The following is a 19,714-nucleotide window of genomic DNA, read 5'->3' on the forward strand; positions in this document are numbered from 1 at the left end:
GCCAGCAAAGACTGCATGTAAGCTATTTTTTTGGGTGATTAATTGGTGATTATGAACATCAGTCCTTAGACTTCATTAACTTTTACAAATGTCTCTTCTTTCAAGTGCTGGTCCTTATTACTATCAGTTTAAAATATTTTTTCAAGTCTTGTGAATGAGTTGGGTTCAAAAGAAATTTCTAAAGACATATTTTTACTTTTTTTTATTATGAAAAGTTATATTTACTCTAAAAAATGAAGCATGTGCTCTAATATGATTAAATTTAACAGAAAATTAGATGGTGTGACTAATTTACCGGATAATAAAGAGTTGATGGACTATTTAAGAGAATTATTTAGTTGAGACACCAAAATCCAAAATTCAAATCATGTATATTAGATCAATAGTTTAAAAGAGCCACATTATCTTGCTTTTTATTTTTATTTTTTATATAGATATAAATAAAAAATAAAATAAAAAAATATTGATCAGGCCCACAATCCTTGGACTTTCTCCAAAAAAGACCCAAGGCAAAGGTCTTGTCTGCCAACCCCTTAACCCTTAAAGATTGTGGCTTTAGATTTTCAACCCAAATTGGTTGTAGTTGGGTTGCTCGACTTTATGGGATGGGCTCACTTTGTGTTGACTGTGCACTTCTCAAACCAAAGACAAAAGTAAGGCCTAGTTACCCAGATGGGCTAGCAGTTGCATGAACCCAAAATCTCTCTGTCTTTCTCTCTCTCTCTCTCTCTCTCTCTCTCTCTCTCTTGCTCTTCCACCCCCATTGATGAGAAAGTGAGTGGGAAAAGAGTAGAAGGTGATGGAGCAGACGGGGAAGGAAGCGACAAGGGAAGCATCAGAACAGGTATCAAATGAATTCAAAACACTGGTCGATGCTCAGGACTTGGATTCACTCAAACAATTGCAGCACCTCATGTATTCTCTCTCTCTCTCTCCGCTGACTGATCAATTTTTAATTCTTGTTTACTGTTATTTATTTATTTTAAATTTAATGGGTTGTTGAATGAAGAAATTTTTTTATGTTTGATTCTAGTTTCTGTTCTGTTCTGTTGCTCAATTGGGTTTCTGTGAAATGCTGTTGAAGAGTTATAAGAGAAAGGAAGAAACTTGATTAATATCTGTGGTTTGCAGTGTTCGAAAAATCTGCCTAGGCGGCCTGGGCGGGTCTGGGCGCCTAGGCGGGTCGGGTCCTTTTTTAAAGAAAAGCCTAGGCGCCCGCCTAGGCCTCGATTACTCCTCTAGGCCCCTGCCTGCCGCCTGCCTACTACCTAGTGATATTTTGAACACTTTGGAATAGCCGTTTCTAAGATATTATTTTACTGAGAAGGAAATAAAATCATGGGAATTGTTCTATTTACTATTTAATGGGGAGAAGAAGAAAAAAATCACTCAGCCATCTATTGAAGTATACGTTGTTTTGATGCTAGGCATGTATTTTCTTTCAATACATTGTTGTAGTTTGGTGTAATGTTAGATGATGTAAAAGCTGAACACTCAAAGGTTGAATTTTGCATCTGTTTTGCTCTTGAGGATCTCTGTGAAAAATGATAACAGATTACAATGCAGTGTATGGAAATTTCGGAGGGGATACGGTTGACATAAGAAGTCGTGAAATTTTGGTTTTTCTATCTACCTGTTTGTGTTAAATCTAAATGTGACCATAAATGCCTCAATTCTGAGGTTGACCTATGGTGCAAAGGTAGTAAAAGCAAATGTTTATTGCATAATTCTGCATATAATTCTTCATTAAGATTTTACACATCTTGATTGAGGAGTGTAGTTGAACTAGGGCAGATATATCAGCTTACCTTTACCTGTAACTTAGATATCGAAAAGAAAAATGAAAAAGTAAATGAAAATAAACAGAGTTCTTCTTGAAACTTATACTGAACGGATATTGAAGTGGTGGTCGTTGCTGTCATTGGTTACTTACTTGCCTGGCATTTGATTTCTGTATTTATTTTCTGCTATACATTTTGCCCTTTCTCAAGTGCAGATTGGGGAGATTGCAAGATGGCAATGCAGTCCTGTCACATTTTAATGAGTTTTCAGAGAACTGCTTTGCTGAGGTTGCTGGAGATTTCTCTAGACACACACGCCTATTAAGGTCTATGAAGTCTGATCTTGAATACATATTTCAGAAGTTGAGGTATGATAATTGCTTTCTTTTAGTTCTGTTTTGATTATTTGAAGTGCTGACTGAATTTTTTTGTCATTGCTATCTGACTACACTGTTGTTGCTTCGGGGTTGTGGATAGTAATTGATCTGAAGATTTTTTTTATGCACTTGTATCAATTTATAGCGGTATTTACAAAGTTCACGCTAATAAAAAGAATTGTTTACATTGTAGTAATCTATATGTAGTACATGTTCAAGGAGATGTATTTGTCACTCCTGCTTTCTGCAGTTCACTTGAGAAATTTAAGATCATTTCTTTTCAAGAAAGATCAAAGTCACACATAGGAAAAGAACAATCCAGGCTGAGCCCTGTAGTCCAAAATGGGTCGGTGTTGGTCCTAGCGAGTTCGTTTGTGGTTTGTTTGACATTATTGGTGTGGTCGAATGTTCAGATTCGTGTTTACTATCTAGGATAAGCTAAATATTTCGCACTTCTGTTCTTTGATTCGGATATCATGGATAGGCTTTGAATATCTATACTTGTAGCCAATTATTGTTTGTCATATTTGCCATTCAGGTGCATATACGAAGAATCATCTCATTAGAAACCGCACTAGATAGACGAAATCAATGTGTAACAACTGGTTTTAGTTAAACCAACTTGATAACTTGATAACTTGAAAGCTTACACCTCCATTTCTAGAAATCTAGCTATCAGAGACTGATTTTCAAGTTGGGATGCCTTAAATTCCACTTGATGTGTTTCGTAACTATAGTGATGATCAGGAAGTGCACGTTTTATGCTAATATCATATGTAGTTGAGGTCTTGTTATATTCTGCGATACATTTTGACAACATTGATAACAGGAGCATGAAGTCGAGAATTTTGGCTACCTATCCAGATGCATTTTCCGATGACTCAAAACAAGAAATACTCGACCAGAGACCAGACCTTGAAATGCCGCGTTAGCACTGAGACTACGTCACGGTTCAATAATGGAAGTGTTCCGAGATTAAGCGTGTCAGCAGCCGATGTGTTAGATCTCCAGAAATTATCTTTCCATTTGTTCTAGCTTATAGACTACAGAGCTTTTTATTTTATTTTTTCCCGACAATTGTATGGATATATGCATATAGTCACAAACGTCTAATTTCGACCTTGTAAGTATGTATTATTTAATTTGAAATTTCAGGAAACATGATGTGTTCTTGCTGCATGTACAACTAGTTTTTCTCTGTATTATGCATGTCTTACGTTTTATATAAATTTATTACCCACAAAAAAAATTAATAATAATAAACACAGCTTCTACGTTGTCCCTAGTGGTTTGCTTGGCTCCGTCTCTATGTTTCCCCGAGCTATATATGCTGAGCCGCCACCCCCGGCCGCCATGTGGTGTTCTTATGGAACTGCCTCAGAAGCGCGAGACAAACAGCCTAACCCCCTCTGCCCTCTCTATATGCGTGAAACCGAAACATGCATTTGTAACTCCACTTCAACTCTCTCTCTCTCTCTCTCACATGTCATGGTGTCATGCAGAAAGAGATAAAACACAGAGAGCGCATGCAGATCGCAGAATCATCCCAGCCGTCAAATCCAACCTGCGTGGCTCTGTTTACCCGCCCGCACCGTCCGATGATCCCCAACTACTCCACCATTCTACAAAACACTCTCAAGAACCAAGCTCACACTTTTAACTTTCATCATTATTAACGATTGATTGGGATTTGAGAGACAGAGACAGAGAGAGCATCAGGAAGTGGAGGAAATGGCGGGAACGAATGGGAGGAGCGAGAGCGAGAAAGAGAAGACGAAGATGAGAGAGAGGCAGAGGAGGGCCATCACCACCAAAATCTTCCACGGCCTCCGCAAGCACGGCGGCTACCGTCTCTCCCCCCGCGCTGACATCAATGAGGTCCTCCGCCATCTCGCCTCCGAGGCCGGCTGGCTCGTAGAACCCGACGGCACCACCCACCGCCGCCACTCCCCCAATGTACGCACGCCACCTCCCTCTTTCCTTTCCTTTTCTTTCCTGCATTTTCTCACCAACCAAACACACATTTTTTATATATTCTATTTCACTTGGTTGTTGTTTGTGGAGGGAAGGTTTCGAATTGCTGTTCGGTCTGCGGTGGGGTCCCCAAAGCCAGCACCACGTCGGCAGCAGCAGCTGCAACGCCGAGCAGTAGTGTGGTGATTGGCGGCTGTGAGAGTTCGACCACAGCCTCTCCAACTTCAAGCAGACTGCCTGCCTTCAACAATAACAACACCAGCGACACCACAGCCACCAACAACAACAGTGTGAGCGTTTACTCGGCTATGTACGTGTACGAAGGTGGGCTCCACAACCACCAGCTGCATGAAGCCAGGGCTTCCAACAACACCTCCCCATCCCACTGCCCTTAGAACAAAACTCTCTTCTTTATTTCCCGTTTTGCCCCTCCCACCGCCACCCTCACCGTTCAATCGCAGCAGGCTCTCTTATATAATAATAATATATTACAATAGTTAATCAGAATTAGAAATATATGATGCAAAACATAAACGAGGGGATGTGTGAGGTGTGTGGTTATGTAGTTGTATGCTGCGGTGAAAAACCCCATTTTGTGCAATCAGATTTTGTTCAACCCTACGAAATTAAAATAATTTGTGTAAAACAATCAAAAATCTGAAGCGACAGGAAATTGGAAGCAAGCAACAACAGTCAATCACCTTTTACAAGACTTTGCAACTACTGTATTTTTGTTACAGTTGTTACCGTCGCAGTTATCAACTTCACCCACCCGACCACAAAAAGTAAAGCTACTCCCAAGTTTGAATGCCCACTACTACCTGCTATATTACTAGCAACTTGAATGGCAATGCGAAATCATCCCAACCTCATCTCTCCCTTTATTTCTCGGTAAAGTCTACAAATGTGGGAAAATCAACTTGCATTTGATGCCCTGTGATTCAAGTGAACCCGGGAATTTCTCCTGGCATTGGAGCCAGCTCATTGTTGCCGAACCTCTCCTCGTCATAGAACGAGGCGCGAACCACCCTACCTCCAAAGTATCGACCGTCAAGGTCGACCAATGCTTTAGTCGTTTCTTCAGACCTCTCAAACTGCACAAAGATTCTCACTGCCTCATCCACCGGGAAATTTGGCTCCGTTATCTCAAATATAAGCACCCGGGTCACTGTCCCATACTTTGCACACTCTGATGCTACCTCATCTTCCAACTCATCATCCACCTCGCCAGGGCCCACCTTCAACAATAAAGCACATCAGCTTGAATTTGTGTTAAAAACCAAAGCTAGGCTAGATATGAACACGAAATCAATATAATAATATCAGTCATAGAATTAACTTGAAGAAAACCGACTCTTTCTTCATGTTAAATGGTCACTAGTTAAGCTTGTGTTCACCAACCCACTGCCTTTCCTATTGTGTCATTTTCATAGCATAAAACATAGGTAAAGTTCCAATACGTTCATTAGCATTATTTTAGAACTAAACCGATTTCAGTAGTGGAGATTAAACTCTAGTCCCGCTTAAGGGAAACGAATGACATGAAAGACATAAGTGATAGTTGAGATTAAAGTTACGGTGAGACTAGGCCTTACATTGTGAAAAGATTAACAATACAGAGAAGAAAATTGGGCTTAGGTACAAAAGCCCAAGCACCACAATGAGAAGAACCTTTAAGACAATCTTCAAGCCATGCCAGATGATAAAAAAAACCTAAGAGGACTTATGGCTTCTTTTAAAGGGAAAAGTTTAACAGGGTTATAGCATTACTTCTAACTACCGTGCTTTGTTATGCCGTTTCACAAACCATCAACCCCTTGAACAATGATATGTAGAATACACGGGCAAGACATACAGGAAAGAAATGCAACCCTCTGTAGAGTTTATAGACTTAAACCCGGTAGTCTACTAAGTTAACTCAATAATGCACTCAAATCAGTCTATCGAAGGCCTGAAGAGCTTCAAGGTAACAGAAAATGTTTTTCTATGTAAAACTAGGTAGTATATTAGCTAATATGTTTTAAGCATAAAATTCTATGTGAAAATTATAAAAAAATTATGTATTATGTATTAGATACAGGTACATTTTCATAAAGACCCTTTGAACAAAATCAGGCTTCATTAGCCTTAAAGTATTTTCCTAGAAGTCTATCTAAGAAATTCTTATATATTGTTCTGTTCTTCGTTTTCTAGAAACATGCTTATTTATTATTCAGTGAAGAACAATATGGACCATCTTTCATGCTTCCAATGAAGCCTCATTCATTAATCTTACAAACAATTCACAACTATCCATGTCTTACAGAAGCAAAACCCTTACAATCAACCATGTCATTTTGATTGCCCTTACAAACCTTTGGTCTAAGACTCTAAATAGATGCCCTATGCAATGCACCATTCCACATTGTCTTCCACCCAGTTAACTGTTTCTAAATGTGATGCCTCATGTCCATTAAACTTATCAAATGGATATGATTCTAACGTGACATCCTATCCTATGAGGCCATCAATTTGTGGCTATGTTTAAGCAGTAAATGTATCTGTTTTAATGGTCAAATTTACCTCCCAAGAGCCAAAAGCTAATTCGATTGGATAGTTTCTCAATCCAGCAATTAGCTATACATATTTTCCAAGTCATGGTTTATGCTTATTAAAGCATGCCACAAAATAGATATGGAAGAAACAGTTCTGGAAGCAAAATCAGAGGGCATTTGGAGAAAACAAAAGAGAAAAAAGGGAGGGCAGCTGAAGAAAACAATAAACAATCTGTTAGCCAACTCTCCTGGAAACTATTAATTATTTAGTCCTACTGCAGAAACCAGGAAGCTCAACTAGGAAAAACAATCAACAAGATGTTAGCCGACTGTAGCACTCTAAGTGAACCTCCTAAACAATACATTCACAACACAGGTAGAAGGCGGCAAGCACTACATAACACATAGCATGAAAACTATGTTTGAGTTTTGTGATAAAGAAAAGACATTTACAACAAGAAACTGCATAAAATTGATTGAAATTGTCTCAAAATCATGATCTATCAAAGTCAAGGTATAAAAGAAATGTTTACGTGACACAATAACCAGACATCTTGTGCACCAAAAACATAACTTTTTTATTCATGTCAAAGAAAAAAAGAGCCATTCAGACCAAAAAAAAAACAGAAAGAAAAAAATAGCCATTTCTTACACCTTCCATTTTACAACTTGCTCAAATAAAGAAGGTGAATTTGTGAACATAACACTGATCCAATTGAAATACGAACAACCCTTTCAATTTAGTTTTTATTTACAGTCCTTGGATTTAATAATTGCTCATCCTGTTCCAGGCTAGTGGATAGTCAAACCGAAGGTTATAAAAAGCATAGAATAAGACATGCTCAGAGTATCACAAATAATTGAACCATTTCAATCTCCTCTAAGTAGCACTTCTTAAAAAGGGATCTTATGAAGTAGGCTTCGTACTAACTCATGTACTTTATATATAACAAGATCCACCTTGAATTTCAAATGATTATAAATCACATTCTGTATCATCATGACTCTAATGAACAAAATGGAATGGCTGAACTTTCAAATATATACACCACACCGTTGTACATTTGCATGCATAAGCATCAATAAGCATGAGAAAGTCAAGTACACACATACCATGTTTCTAAGCAGCAAAACCCTGGTGGGTGGCCCATTAAGGCTGACACTCTTCGCCTTCTTCTCTGGCTTTGTTTCACTGGCATTCACAATCACCCCGGCTCTCCTATCCGTTTTCTTGGCCATCAAGGGAGTAGTGATCCCCTGCTCCTGCTTCCCAAGCCCTTGCCCCTGCTTCCACCCCATCTTCGCCATCATTCTCTGTGCCGCGGTCATTTGGCCGCCAGCCCCTAACCCCAACCCGCCACTCTCCGACTTCCCAATGGTAAAACCATCTCCATTATTCGGTGGAGACGGCGACCTTGGAATTGCCGGCATTGCTGGAACTGCCCCGCCGCTCATAGCCGCACGCCTCCTCCAGGCTTCCTCACCCGAAATATTCAACCTTGAATCTCCAAAATCCCTCTCCCTTTCCCTTTCTCTTTCTCTCTCCTCCCTCTCTCTCCTCTCCTTCTCCTCCTCCTCTTGCCGCCTCCTATCGAGTTCTCGCCTCATCTCAGCCTCCATTGCCTTCTTTTTCTTCTCCCTCTTGTACTCCTCATAGTCATTGGGCCTCGCCGGATCATACTCCTCTAGCACCGTCGACGTGACCCCCACCAGGGCAGGTTGCACCATATCATTTTGTATTACCGACGTTGCAATTACCGTTGATGCTGTAATTTTGGGCTGGGCTAAATTCGATGGCTTGGGCTTGTTTTGGGACTTGAGAATCGTCTGCGGTGGAGCGAAAACGGATGCGGGTTTTCGGAGAGTCTGCGGCGCCATTTTGGTGCTGCTCGACCACACCGTGGTGTTGCTGGGTTTCTCTTCCTCCGCCGAAGACGGTGGAGGGAGGTCTCCGTACAACCCACCCAGCATTTTGACGAGTACCCACTTCCTTTTTGCAGTTACAGAGCTCTGAAAACCCTAGAGAGAATTGAAAGCTTAAGGATTTATGTGAATTTGGGGATCTGATAGGGCATTGGTAGATAATGTGAAAGGGGTTTTGGTGGAAACCAGTGGGATTATGGTTTTAGGGTTCGGATTGTTAGCTTGATTAGAGATTGATTCGAATTGTGGAGCGAACAATTGAAAGAAGCGGGTGCAGGTTGTGCAGCTATTGACTCTGCTTCCCGTCTTCAGCATAGAACCAGTGAAGTTATTGGTTACAAAATGTTTTTTTTTTACCCTTTTGAGTATTATTGGGGCCGAAGGCCCCAAAAAGAGAAGTATTACATTCTAAGGGCCCAAAATCTACATCAGACGAGACTTATCCATAAACATTATAAATTCTTGTGTGACGATTATATCGACAACACGGGTGTCACGAATTCACAACACGGGTGTTACAAATTCACTCATATATTAGGTTTAAGAAATATTAACAATGTAGCCTATTTATATAAAACGTGAATTTATAACACCACATGATGGTATAACACACACCAATATCATGGCGTTGTTTAAATCTCCTCATTAATGATTCAATTTTCCTCCTCTCAATTCTTAAAAAAAAAAAGAAAATAATAACAAAGTCCTTGTGTTACTTAAAAACCCAACTATATCAAACATAAAACACTTTGGGCATGTAGAGACAAACACTCTCATTTTAAAGACCAATTATCCCCACAAAGTGACCAAATTAAGAGTTAAGCTTGAAATATCAATAGTAGTAAAGAAACTTTTTTTTTTTGGGCAAAGAAACAAAAAGATAAACAATATGAGTGATACCTTCAATCATGAAGCTCCACACACACAAAACTGCCAAAAACTTCAATAATTAGCATTACAAAATAATTCTAAATTTGTTTTCTACACATTAAATCGATAATCTATATATATTAAGCAAAAGGCAGAGAATGGTAAAACATTCAAAATACCAAAAAATGTCATTGGTTAATGCAAATATTAAGAATTGAAATAATTAACTAAATGAGGATAATATGATAAATGCACACTTTTTCATATTTAAAAAATTAAAATTAAAAGAAAAATCAGGTAATGGATTCTATTTTTATGAAACACAACTACCCATTATATTTTTAATTCTAAAATTTTTTTTTAATTTTTTTTTTAAAAAGCTTCTCACAAGCGCGAAAGCGCTTGCAAAGAGACTAGTTACTATTACATTGACAACATAAATTCAACTCTTACCTATTATTTTTGCCAATCAAAATATCTATATATTTTTTTTCTTTTTTGATAAGGAGCGATAAATTTTATTGATAAGATGAACAAAACAAGTACAAAGCCACTGTGATGTCCAATATCGATAAATTTTCTCTAATGACCAAACACAACAAGAAGTTAAATTAATTGAGAAAGAATCTTTAAGTTATTGAGTGTAATCAACTTACTCAAATCATTAATAAAAACAAAGAAAAAATAAATCAATAAATACTCCCAAAGCAAGTGGACAACAAGCCTCCAACCCTCCAACCCTCCAACTTTAAAGGAGAGCAACAAAAACATAGCAAAAGAATGACGTATTTTCCATGCCCAAATCATAATCCAACAAAACAAACATTATAATATAAAAATCCTTCCAGGCTATCACAAACTTCGAATAGCTATCCAAGACTTTTTTGAAACCCAAAAAACTAAAACTAAAACCAAACCATAGTATATATATAAAAATACGAAGAAAAAATATATATATTCGAAGCCATATAATAATTCAACCCTTTCTATAATTCCATTTCATCTCCAATATACACTCTCTCATACCCCCCACCGCCCGCGATTGCAGGCCTTTGGGTTCTTCTTCTATCTCTCTGTGGCCCTCGATATAGATCCAATCGAATCCGCGTCTTCCAATTTTTAGGGTTTCGTAGCGAATGCTTGGATCATTTGGGTGTCTCCGGCGGTTCGGCGATTGGTGAATCCTCGCTTGGGGATTTTGTGACGGGGCGTTAGGGTTTGTTTCTCGGGGTTTCGCAGATCCAACTTCAGTTCGGCTCGCGGAGGCCGTTTTCGCTCCTCAATTCACCATGTTTTGGCGTATGGCGGGATTGTCCACTGCGTCTCCGGTGAGTTATACGACGGCGTTTCTTTTGTTTTCTCGTGTTTTTGCCATTGGGTGTGTGTGTGGCATAGTATGGGATTCTTTTTAACATATTTGGATTGAATAGTGGGGAGGTTTTATTGATTTCTCTTAATTCTCTGTTTGGATTGAATCTCGGTGAGATAATGTGGGATCAGAAATACAAAGTTGGAATGTTGGATCTCAGGAAGTATTGTTCTGTTGTGTCACTTGTATGCCAACTCCAGGGGGATTGGCCATTGAATTTCACAGAAAGTTTTCTAGGTGTCACGTCTCTTCAAGAATGTATTGGATCCGAAATTTGGATCAGTGGTTTAGTGATAACCGATTATTTTAATAGTACAAACTCTCTAATATGTCATTATGCAGCAGTTGCCATTAAGTGTGGACTAGGACAATATATAAACTGCAATTTAGTAAATTTTACTGGGGGGGATTGAGGATTGCGTGAGGTTTATAGGCCTTTTGAAAACCTCCATGGTGCCCACTTTAGAGACTTTAACCATTTATGGATGGTGGTTTTGGAAGTGAGGTTTTTAAAATTAGGACATGATTATAGGCAGGCTTAAAGGGTCCTTGAAGCATATGTTGTATTTAGTATTTTTTGCATGCTCTGGTTCTAACATGTTTCACTTTTAACAATTGCTAATGGGAATTTTTTTGAAAGTGTGAGTTGCAAAAGTAGGGCTTGAATAAATGTAGCTTAAGACCTCTTGAAGCATCAGTTGTATCTGCTCTGAATTGCACCAGTCTTATTCCCTTCTCTAGAGGGCTGGAGATGATCTCCAGCTGTCACCTAAGCTGCTTGTTAGTTGACTTATTTCAGGTGGTTGATACAACCAGCTTTCACTAATATGGAAGGCTAGTCCTTTGCTGTTTGTTTTTAGCCAAATTTCTGTTTTTTTGTACTAATTTTATTTATGTTTCAGGTGGAGACAATTTTGGACAAGGACAATTTCACGTTGGAAGAGCTTCTTGATGAAGATGAAATTATTCAAGAATGCAAATCTCTCAATGGGCGTCTAATCAATTTGTAATGCTCCTTCCATTTCCACACTGCCTCTATCTTTTACCTTTGGTTCCTTTTGTCGACTATTTGCTTATTCATTGTGCTTCATTGAGTGAGGTACTATTTTTATGCTTAGTGTCTTTAGGGGAGGGCTGCTTGTCATATAATTGTCCGAAATGATGTTATGTATTCTTATGTGCGGATGTGGCAACAGGTCAATGGGTTTAAAGATGAAAGCAGAAATTGAATATTTCCTTCTCAGAGTTGTTTTAAAAATGATTTCTAATGATTTTGGGTTTATATATCTGGTACTGCTGTTGACAGACATGATGCCAATCCTTTGGCTTTCAATCTGAGATTTTGGCGTGAATTACTTAATTTCCATGCCTCAGTGATTTGAAATGTTAACGTTGAAAGTTCACTTCTGTTTTCTTTTTCAATGTAGATGGAATGTATTTATTCTTTAAAATTTTGTTTCCATCCAATTGGGTATATGAGTGATTTAGTTTTGTCATAAGCCCTTTCCCAGGCCTGGAAAGATAAATTTGTCTTCAGAATATTTATTTTTAATTTTTTTTTTCCCCGGTTATTAGTTGCGTTGTGTTCTTTATGTGCTTGAGCATATGCAAAACTCCTTTTTTTGGTTACAATCTGAGAGACTCCTGTTCGTTTTTCAAGATCAGTTCTTTTATTTGATTATTTGCGCTGCCCTGTGTTACAGTCTGCGAGAAAGAGCCCAGGTTGAGCAGCTCATCCGATACATTGTTGAAGAAGCTCCTGAGGATGCTGAAAAGAGGCGAACTTTCAAGTAGGTTGCCTTGAGTATACATGCAAACACGAGCATTGATGCTTTTCTCTATCTGTGTGATTAATCTTGTTAATTTGTTGTGTATACAGATTTCCTTTTATTGCATGTGAGATTTTTACTTGTGAAGTTGATATCATACTCAAAACGTTGGTAGAGGATGATGAGGTTTGACATTCTAACTATTCAATTTCACTGCCTCTGGTTGATAGTTTGAAAAATATACAGAATTCAGCAATTGATTCACTTGGTTATGTCCTTCTTGGCAGTTGATGAACTTGTTGTTCTCCTTTTTGGAACCAAATAATTCCCACAGCACACTCTTGGCCGGGTACTTCAGCAAGGTATTGTTTTATTGAACTTCTAAATGTTATCTTCAGGGTTCGGCATGAAAGTAATTTTACCAATGTAAGATTATATATGCGTACTCGAGGTTTCCCCTCATTTTCCCCCGTTTTCTTTTTTTTTTCTTTAAAAATAAAAAATTGGGTGAAAAAATGTCAGTATTATATTTCCTGGGATTTTACATTTCCTAATTTGTCCATCCTAGGTTGTTGTTTGCCTGCTGTTGCGCAAGGCGGTTCCTTTCCTGACCTATATTCAGGTAAGTCCATTATTTCTTTTTTGTTTCTGTTTGAAAATCCTTTTTGCTAAACTTTAGCTTTTTTAGTTTTTTTTGTGGCATGGCCCAGTGGGTGTCTTAAATGCACATTCTGTTGGATTGAAAGGGAAAAATATAATGAAATTTTCAAATTATATGTGCCTATGTAAGAAGAATTGCAAATTCAAAAAGTGCTGCCTGGTACTTGTAAATTCTGTTATTTGGTGTGCGTGTCTTTATAACTGTGATTTATGAGCATGTTCTCCTCAAATGGGTTGAACCTAATGTGTCCCCATTTTAAGGTGTGGGGAAGTGGTAGATGCTTATGGGTTTTGGATGTTCAAATTAACTCTGTGTGCCTGCTTTGACTTGATGGCATATATTCTACTTTGTTATCATTTAGTTTTTAATATTTAATTTGCACTAATGCTTTGTTTATGAAGCTCAATATTTCATTACTAGTAGATGTTTGGTAGCATATGTTTTCTTGAATGTAGCATGCTAAAATATGACCATATTTTCATCGAATGCATTTATTTATGATGACGTATACTCTGATATTTTTATTTCAACTCTAGATACTTACTGTTGCATTAAAGATTCTGTTTGAAGGAGATAGATCTTTTAGCTTTCCATGAGTTAAGTTATGTGATTGCTAGAGTATTTTTTGGCTGATGTCTTTCTTAACTGCACATCCAGGGTCATCAAGAAATTGTCAAGAAGCTAGTTGACCTGATTGGAATTACATCCATCATGGAGGTTGGTTATAGATCACCTTTGTTCCTTTTCATATTGAGCTTCTGCAATACACTCCTTTAAGCTCTTACAACAGTAATTAGCGTCGTGAGTTTTTATTTGTTTTATCTTTTTTAATAAGAAGCATCTTTGGCTTTTGATTATTACTCCTTACTATAAGAGAAATATTTGTTGGCTCCTAAAAATTGGTGTGATTTTTATCGACTTTTCTCAGTTAGGCGAGGTGTTTCTTGAAACTCAGTTTATATGTTGTACAGGTTTTGATACGTCTGGTTGGTGCTGATGAACACATGTATACCAACTATACGGAGGCAATGCACTGGATACAAGATACGGATGTGCTAGAGATGATTGTGGACAAGTTCAGCTCGTCGGTATGTGACTCATTTTACATATTCGTGAGATTGAATATCCATGCAACCCTATGGGATTACTTTTATTATATTTATTATTGTTATTTTTCCTAAACATGTTTGAAATGAGAGTTTATGTGAAGTTTTTGGAGAAAAAGGTTGTAACCACGAACTTGCTATTGCCTTGTTAATGGAAGATGCTGCTGCAGCTTTATTGCTCTAAAGAAAAAGAAAAGGCTGTGCAATTTTAAATTGCCTGTTTGTAAAAAAAAAATTGGCTTATGTGTTCCTTTTTTATATATGTTTTTCTATACTAGATGGTCTATTTGCTGTGCTTTAAGAACGTTAAGCATTACTGGGAAAATTCTTATCAGCATCATTTTTACAGGATTCTCCTGAAGTGCATGCTAATGCAGCAGAGACACTTTGTGCTATAACACGGTTTGCTCCACCTGGACTTTCTTCTAAGATCTCCAGCCCAAGGTACCATTTGTTTTATCCTCACATTGACTTGAATTATACATGCATTTCTGCTGTAGCTTTTGTGTTAAAGTTCATTTGTATATTTTACGCAGTTTTATAGGAAGATTGTTTCGGCATGCTTTGGAGGAATCACGGCCAAAGTCTGCTCTTGTTAACTCATTGTCGGTATGCATCTCTTTGTTAGACCCTAGGAGGCTAACTTTGGGAACATATCATATGTATGGACGTCAAATGACTCATGGATCGACAGTTACTGCTAATCCTGAGACTGTTGTGGGCATGCTGGAGAGCCTAGGTAAAGTTATTTGTTATAGAGTATGGTACTTGCGTTTGTTTATTGCCTACATGTTCAAATGCCCGAATAGAGTGTTACTATTTATTTTCCCTCTTTTCTGGCGATAGGAATTTGAAGAGTTTTTCTTTTGCATGAAGAAGTAATTTATCTTCTATCACTAGAAACTAAATACTGATCTGGCTTCTATCTTTAGGTGATTTGCTGAAGCTGTTGGATGTTTCATCGGGGGACAATACGCTGTTAACTACATATGGCAAGTTACAACCGCCTCTCGGAAAACATCGTTTGAAGGTGAATTCTTGTTCTCAAATGCTCCTTGCCCTAATTCAAGAACTGCATTCTTAATGCTTTATTTAATTTCTCTCTCTATCCACAAGGTTTTCTTTATAATTGGTCTGCATGTTCTTACAACCATCACTGTGTGCTTAAGAGCGATTTTTGTAGTTTTATTCTGCTTATGCTTGAACTTGTTACTTCTCAGGTTGTAGAGTTCATTTCAGTATTACTTACGGTTGGTAGTGAAGCTGCTGAGAAGGAATTGATTCGTCTTGGAGCTGTACAAAGAATTTTAGACTTATTTTTTAAGTAAGTTCAGAATTTTTCATGTTTGGTAAAATATGATTTAATACAAGGCATTATTCACTGATTCTATTACAATTCCAGGTACCCATATAACAACTTTCTACATCACCACATAGAGAACATAATAGTATCATGTTTGGAAAGCAAGAATGCTCCTCTTGTCGAACATCTTCTTCGTGACTGTAATCTTGTTGGCAAAATACTTGAAGCAGAAAAGAATTTCACATTAGCAGCTGATTCAGACAAGGTGGTGTTCCATCACTTTTAAATTAATATTACCTTACATCCAGATGATTTTGTACCCTTTTTTTTCCACCCGTAGTTTATTGAAACGGTATTTAAAATTATTTTGTTTTGTTTTTCTATCAGCCAACTGTCCCTGCTGAGGGTAGATCCCAACCCAGAATAGGGAATATTGGACATTTAACACGTATTTCTAATAAACTCATTCAGCTTGGGAATAACAATAGTGAGATTCAGGCACAGCTGCAGGTTTGTATTTCTATTTCTTTATATTTATATTTGTTGCTCTTTAAAGTTTATGGAAAAAAAGTGAAGCATTCTGTTATGGATTGTAGCCCAGTCTTACATGGTTGTTTTAGAGGTTCACAGACTCCTTCCACTTCCTTTCTTCCTCTGGTGATTTTCTGTTTTCTCTGTACATGGGTTGCGCCTCCAAGGCTCGTTGCTATGATATTTTACTTGATCATCAAAAAATTGATTTTTTTTTGGAATTTTATTTAGTGTTTATCACTGTTTTGATGTTGAAAAGTGATTACATTTATGCTACAACCCCTTGTTAGTGCTATTTCAATTAATTTATCCATCTCTGTTGTTGGTTGTCACTTTTGCATGGAGTTATGTAGTTATCTTTACGGAATAGCAGAAACATAATGCTACCAAAAAGTATGGTGCAGCCTACTGCTTTCACTGCCAACATCATTCTTAGAGTTGTAATTATCTTTGCAGGAAAACAGTGAGTGGACGGATTGGCAGACAAATGTCCTATCAAAGCGTAACGCATTGGAGAATGTCTATCAGTGGGCCTGTGGGTATGTTTGTTTCTCCTCTCAAAAGTAGTTGGTTTCGTTTTCACATTTATTATTGATATGCAATTGCATGTTCTGAGTAAAGCTCGATCACATAGTTTTTAGCGGATATCACACACATGAAAACATGTGGTTTGTTTTCTAGTAAAACCTTTGTTTGTTCTTAGCTCACTGAGACAATATTGGTCTATCAATGTGATTTCCTTTGTTCTTTCTTACTGTCTGCTGTCCTACCGATCTTATGGTTTTGGCTTTTTAACCGTGTTGTAATCAATTATAACAGGCGTCCAACAGCATTACATGATCGAAATAGGGACAGTGATGATGATGATTACCAAGATAGGGATTATGATGTTGCAGCCCTTGCTAATAACTTAAGCCAGGCTTTTCGATATGGCATTTACAGCAACGATGAGTTAGATGAGGTACCCCTTGAGATCTTTTGTTTTGCTTTGTATTAGGGTTAAAGGCTTTGTGCCTATTTTTATGATTGTTCATCTGATCAGCAATTGTTCTTTTCATGTTTTTCAGGGCCATGGCTCACTTGAACGAGATGATGAGGTATCAAATATACTGTCAATTTGTACTCAATTCCATGAGTTTTTTTTTTCCTTGTTGATATTGTAGGCATGAGTCCTCTGCTTGAGTGGAACATTAGTTATTGCAATATCTTCTGAACACATATGGACTGAGTTGCTAAAAGTGCTTTGTAGAGGCCTTTTGGCCTGCGCAAAATTTTTCGATTTGGAAGTATGACGTGTTGGCATTTGTTGAGCATTACTTTCTTCGCAATCATCTGAACAGAATTTTAATTTAGGAGGAAACACTCCCGAGGAGGGCCTAGTTTCTTTTGCTTTCAGTAGGAAAAAAAAAAAGGTGGTGCCACTTGAGTCTGTTGTGAGTTTTTGTGAAATGTTGATCTGGTTGTCCGTGTATAATTTTATTTTTATAGGAAAACAAGTACCATAACTAGGTTCCTTTTGCATCATCATCATCATCTCTTTGTCTCATTTTCTCATTCTCTCTATTCATTCTAATTACAATCAAGTGGTGGGATTTTCAGCATTAAGAAGCTGCAATATAGTTTATGCTTTTGTTGGTAAATGGAAACATTCCTTACAATATAATTTTGGCACAGGATGTCTACTTTGATGATGAATCTGCTGAAGTTGTCATATCCTCACTGCGTTTGGGAGATGACCAGGAAAGGTAGGTGATTCTACATACTGGATATGTGTCAAAACAATCTTGTAATATGATGGATTTTGTGGGAAGCTTCAGTAGTTTTGTGGAGTTTCATTGACATAGGTCAGTCAATGCATGTTGGCTCCTTATGAAATATTGAGATTTTATGGTTGCCTTCACCTTCATCTGTATGTCCAGCCAAAGAATAACCGATCACGTGCAAAGAAAATTTGTTTACTGGCCAGGTCTATATGCTACATGCAATATGAACTAGAGATTAAATTACAATTACAGTGGGAACTAATTTTAAAAATTCTCTGTACGGTCCATACTTTTCCCTTGGTTTTTTGCTTATAATGCCAAATTTGAAGAAAATAATTGGCTTCCCATGTTGTTACCTTGGCTTATTGCACCGATTGTGTGACAGAGAGCTTACCCTTCTGAATGATTTTTTGGGCTTTTACTGGTGTTACTGTGCTTATCAAGGTGTTTTGCACGTCTAAAATCTGTTGCTTTCAACTGCTTGACATGGTTACTGTTCTAATTGCAGCGGTTCTCTGTTTACAAATTCCAACTGGTTTGCATTCGAGGATGACAGGGTTGCCACAGATCGTTCAACTGGGTCTCTTGCTTCTCCATCACCTAATACGGCGGAGTCTAATGCAATCAATGGTGGTGGCGATGATGATGTCATTGTTGGTGAAGATGATGACTTAGTTGACACAGCAACATCTTCTCCAGAACCAGGAACAAAAGCTGAAGATTCGGAAGTTAGCGTGCCCAACAATTCACCAGAACTAGGATCCACTGAAACTGACAAACCACCGGAGTGGGTTGAATGGAGGGAGACTTCGGACTCTGGGGAACCATCTGATGCCCTACCAAATGGTGAGCTTCAAACGGAATCTCCAGATGCAGCTAAATGTTCTCCATCATCCTCTGAACCTTTGATAAGCAATGATGAAATTGTTACTGGACCTAAAGCTGAATCATCAGTTGAGGAAACTTCAAAACCTTCTGAGCCATCAGAGTTGGGTAATGTGAATGCAAGTTCTGGTTCAACCACTTCTGACGCTGCAGCGGTGAATGCAGGAACGAAAAGCACTCAGGAAGGGACTGCAGGTGATAAAGATGACAAGGAAGGGAACTAATGTAAATTCTTAATGATCAGTTAACTGGGCTAACTCATTACTCGACGACATTGATCGGGTGGGAAGTTGAATCTAGACACTGGTTGGTTGGGCTAGGCAACTGCATTTAAAGGGCCTTGCGCGCATCATCAAATTCAGAAGTCAGTGTTTTTGAATAGGGCTGATATTTTTTCCCCACCTGTAAGAAATTGATCTGTCCTCTCTCTCTACCCCCCTCGACCCGCTCTCTATCCATTTAAACATTGAGGAAAAGGGAAAGGAAGGTTCTCGTGTTTGCGGACCTCGTAGCAAGTAATTTTATGTTTCATCAATTGTCTAAAGCTAGGTGTTACAGAAGTTGGATTTTTTTTTCTTCACATGCTGCATGTATCTTTAGCAAGGACCTGTCAATATATATAGTTGCCCTCTCCCACTCCCTCTTCCTCTCCCATTCTCTGAATATGAAAATTTGATTTCGGAAATGAGTTCATTGAGTTTGATGCTTTTTATTGGCGTTTCCAACTTTACAATTAAGATACCCGCATATTCTGTTTCAAACACAGCATTATTCGTCAGATGATTGTTTTTTTTATATATTTCAGGCCATTGAGCATGAATTTACTTAAAGTTGTAAACCCCTTGCTTCTACCAAGAATGTTCTAATT

The 19,714-nt window shown here is 38.0% G+C and overlaps 4 protein-coding genes across 5 annotated transcripts; 3 read left to right on the plus strand and 1 right to left on the minus strand.

The window, feature by feature from the left end:
• The first annotated feature begins 668 nt into the window (after nucleotides 1-668).
• On the plus strand, nucleotides 669-3,317 carry LOC110755488 (kxDL motif protein). Its single transcript, XM_021956702.2, has 3 exons — nucleotides 669-915; nucleotides 1,997-2,149; nucleotides 2,988-3,317. Exons 1-3 carry the CDS (start codon nucleotides 800-802, stop codon nucleotides 3,088-3,090), a joined length of 372 nt encoding a protein of 123 aa, XP_021812394.1. The 5' UTR covers nucleotides 669-799; the 3' UTR covers nucleotides 3,091-3,317.
• A 309-nt stretch (nucleotides 3,318-3,626) lies between these two features.
• LOC148295261 (uncharacterized) lies at nucleotides 3,627-4,903 on the plus strand. The gene is made up of 2 exons (XM_088251977.1): nucleotides 3,627-4,114; nucleotides 4,228-4,903. The coding sequence occupies exons 1-2, from the start codon at nucleotides 3,890-3,892 to the stop codon at nucleotides 4,525-4,527; spliced, it is 525 nt and encodes a 174-aa protein (XP_088108103.1). The 5' UTR covers nucleotides 3,627-3,889; the 3' UTR covers nucleotides 4,528-4,903.
• DRT111 (D111/G-patch domain-containing protein) lies at nucleotides 4,806-8,937 on the minus strand. Its single transcript, XM_088251976.1, has 2 exons — nucleotides 7,780-8,937; nucleotides 4,806-5,370 (listed from the first exon to the last, which is right to left on the minus strand). The coding sequence occupies exons 1-2, from the start codon at nucleotides 8,635-8,637 to the stop codon at nucleotides 5,074-5,076; spliced, it is 1,155 nt and encodes a 384-aa protein (XP_088108102.1). The 5' UTR covers nucleotides 8,638-8,937; the 3' UTR covers nucleotides 4,806-5,073.
• Nucleotides 8,938-10,333: 1,396 nt separating this feature from the next.
• Nucleotides 10,334-19,558, plus strand: LOC110755492 (SIT4 phosphatase-associated family protein). 2 transcript variants are annotated; one of them, XM_088251965.1, is made up of 20 exons: nucleotides 10,334-10,787; nucleotides 11,469-11,627; nucleotides 11,731-11,834; nucleotides 12,532-12,618; nucleotides 12,708-12,783; nucleotides 12,885-12,959; nucleotides 13,166-13,219; nucleotides 13,916-13,975; nucleotides 14,230-14,346; nucleotides 14,714-14,808; nucleotides 14,901-15,103; nucleotides 15,297-15,394; nucleotides 15,585-15,688; nucleotides 15,767-15,932; nucleotides 16,055-16,177; nucleotides 16,655-16,737; nucleotides 17,018-17,159; nucleotides 17,266-17,295; nucleotides 17,873-17,943; nucleotides 18,470-19,558. In XM_088251965.1, exons 2-20 carry the CDS (start codon nucleotides 11,580-11,582, stop codon nucleotides 19,068-19,070), a joined length of 2,337 nt encoding a protein of 778 aa, XP_088108091.1. In that variant the 5' UTR covers nucleotides 10,334-10,787; nucleotides 11,469-11,579; the 3' UTR covers nucleotides 19,071-19,558. The 2 variants fall into 2 exon arrangements, with proteins under 2 accessions (XP_088108091.1, XP_021812400.2); XM_021956708.2 differs by lacking the exon at nucleotides 11,469-11,627 and having other exon boundaries at nucleotides 10,335-10,787.
• Nucleotides 19,559-19,714: the final 156 nt, after the last annotated feature.

Source organism: Prunus avium, chromosome 4, assembly GCF_965620075.1.
Source record: "Prunus avium chromosome 4, drPruAviu1.hap1.1, whole genome shotgun sequence".
Taxonomy (NCBI): domain Eukaryota; kingdom Viridiplantae; phylum Streptophyta; class Magnoliopsida; order Rosales; family Rosaceae; genus Prunus; species Prunus avium.

What these genes read in the sequence shown, in the direction of transcription:
- LOC110755492 (XM_088251965.1), top strand. Translation starts at nt 11,580, where the DNA reads ATGATCTCCAGCTGTCACCTAAGCTGCTTGTTAGTTGACTTATTTCAG. An exon ending in CGTTGGTAGAGGATGATGAG is followed by an intron (nt 12,784 to 12,884) that starts GTTTGACATTCT and finishes CCTTCTTGGCAG; the next exon opens with TTGATGAACTTGTTGTTCTC. An exon ending in CACTTGAACGAGATGATGAG is followed by an intron (nt 17,296 to 17,872) that starts GTATCAAATATA and finishes ATTTTGGCACAG; the next exon opens with GATGTCTACTTTGATGATGA.
- LOC148295261 (XM_088251977.1), top strand. Translation starts at nt 3,890, where the DNA reads ATGGCGGGAACGAATGGGAGGAGCGAGAGCGAGAAAGAGAAGACGAAG. An exon ending in ACCGCCGCCACTCCCCCAAT is followed by an intron (nt 4,115 to 4,227) that starts GTACGCACGCCA and finishes TGTGGAGGGAAG; the next exon opens with GTTTCGAATTGCTGTTCGGT.
- DRT111 (XM_088251976.1), bottom strand. Translation starts at nt 8,637, where the DNA reads ATGCTGGGTGGGTTGTACGGAGACCTCCCTCCACCGTCTTCGGCGGAG. An exon ending in TTTTGCTGCTTAGAAACATG is followed by an intron (nt 5,371 to 7,779) that starts GTATGTGTGTAC and finishes TTATTGTTGAAG; the next exon opens with GTGGGCCCTGGCGAGGTGGA.
- LOC110755488 (XM_021956702.2), top strand. Translation starts at nt 800, where the DNA reads ATGGAGCAGACGGGGAAGGAAGCGACAAGGGAAGCATCAGAACAGGTA. An exon ending in AAACAATTGCAGCACCTCAT is followed by an intron (nt 916 to 1,996) that starts GTATTCTCTCTC and finishes TCTCAAGTGCAG; the next exon opens with ATTGGGGAGATTGCAAGATG. An exon ending in TACATATTTCAGAAGTTGAG is followed by an intron (nt 2,150 to 2,987) that starts GTATGATAATTG and finishes CATTGATAACAG; the next exon opens with GAGCATGAAGTCGAGAATTT.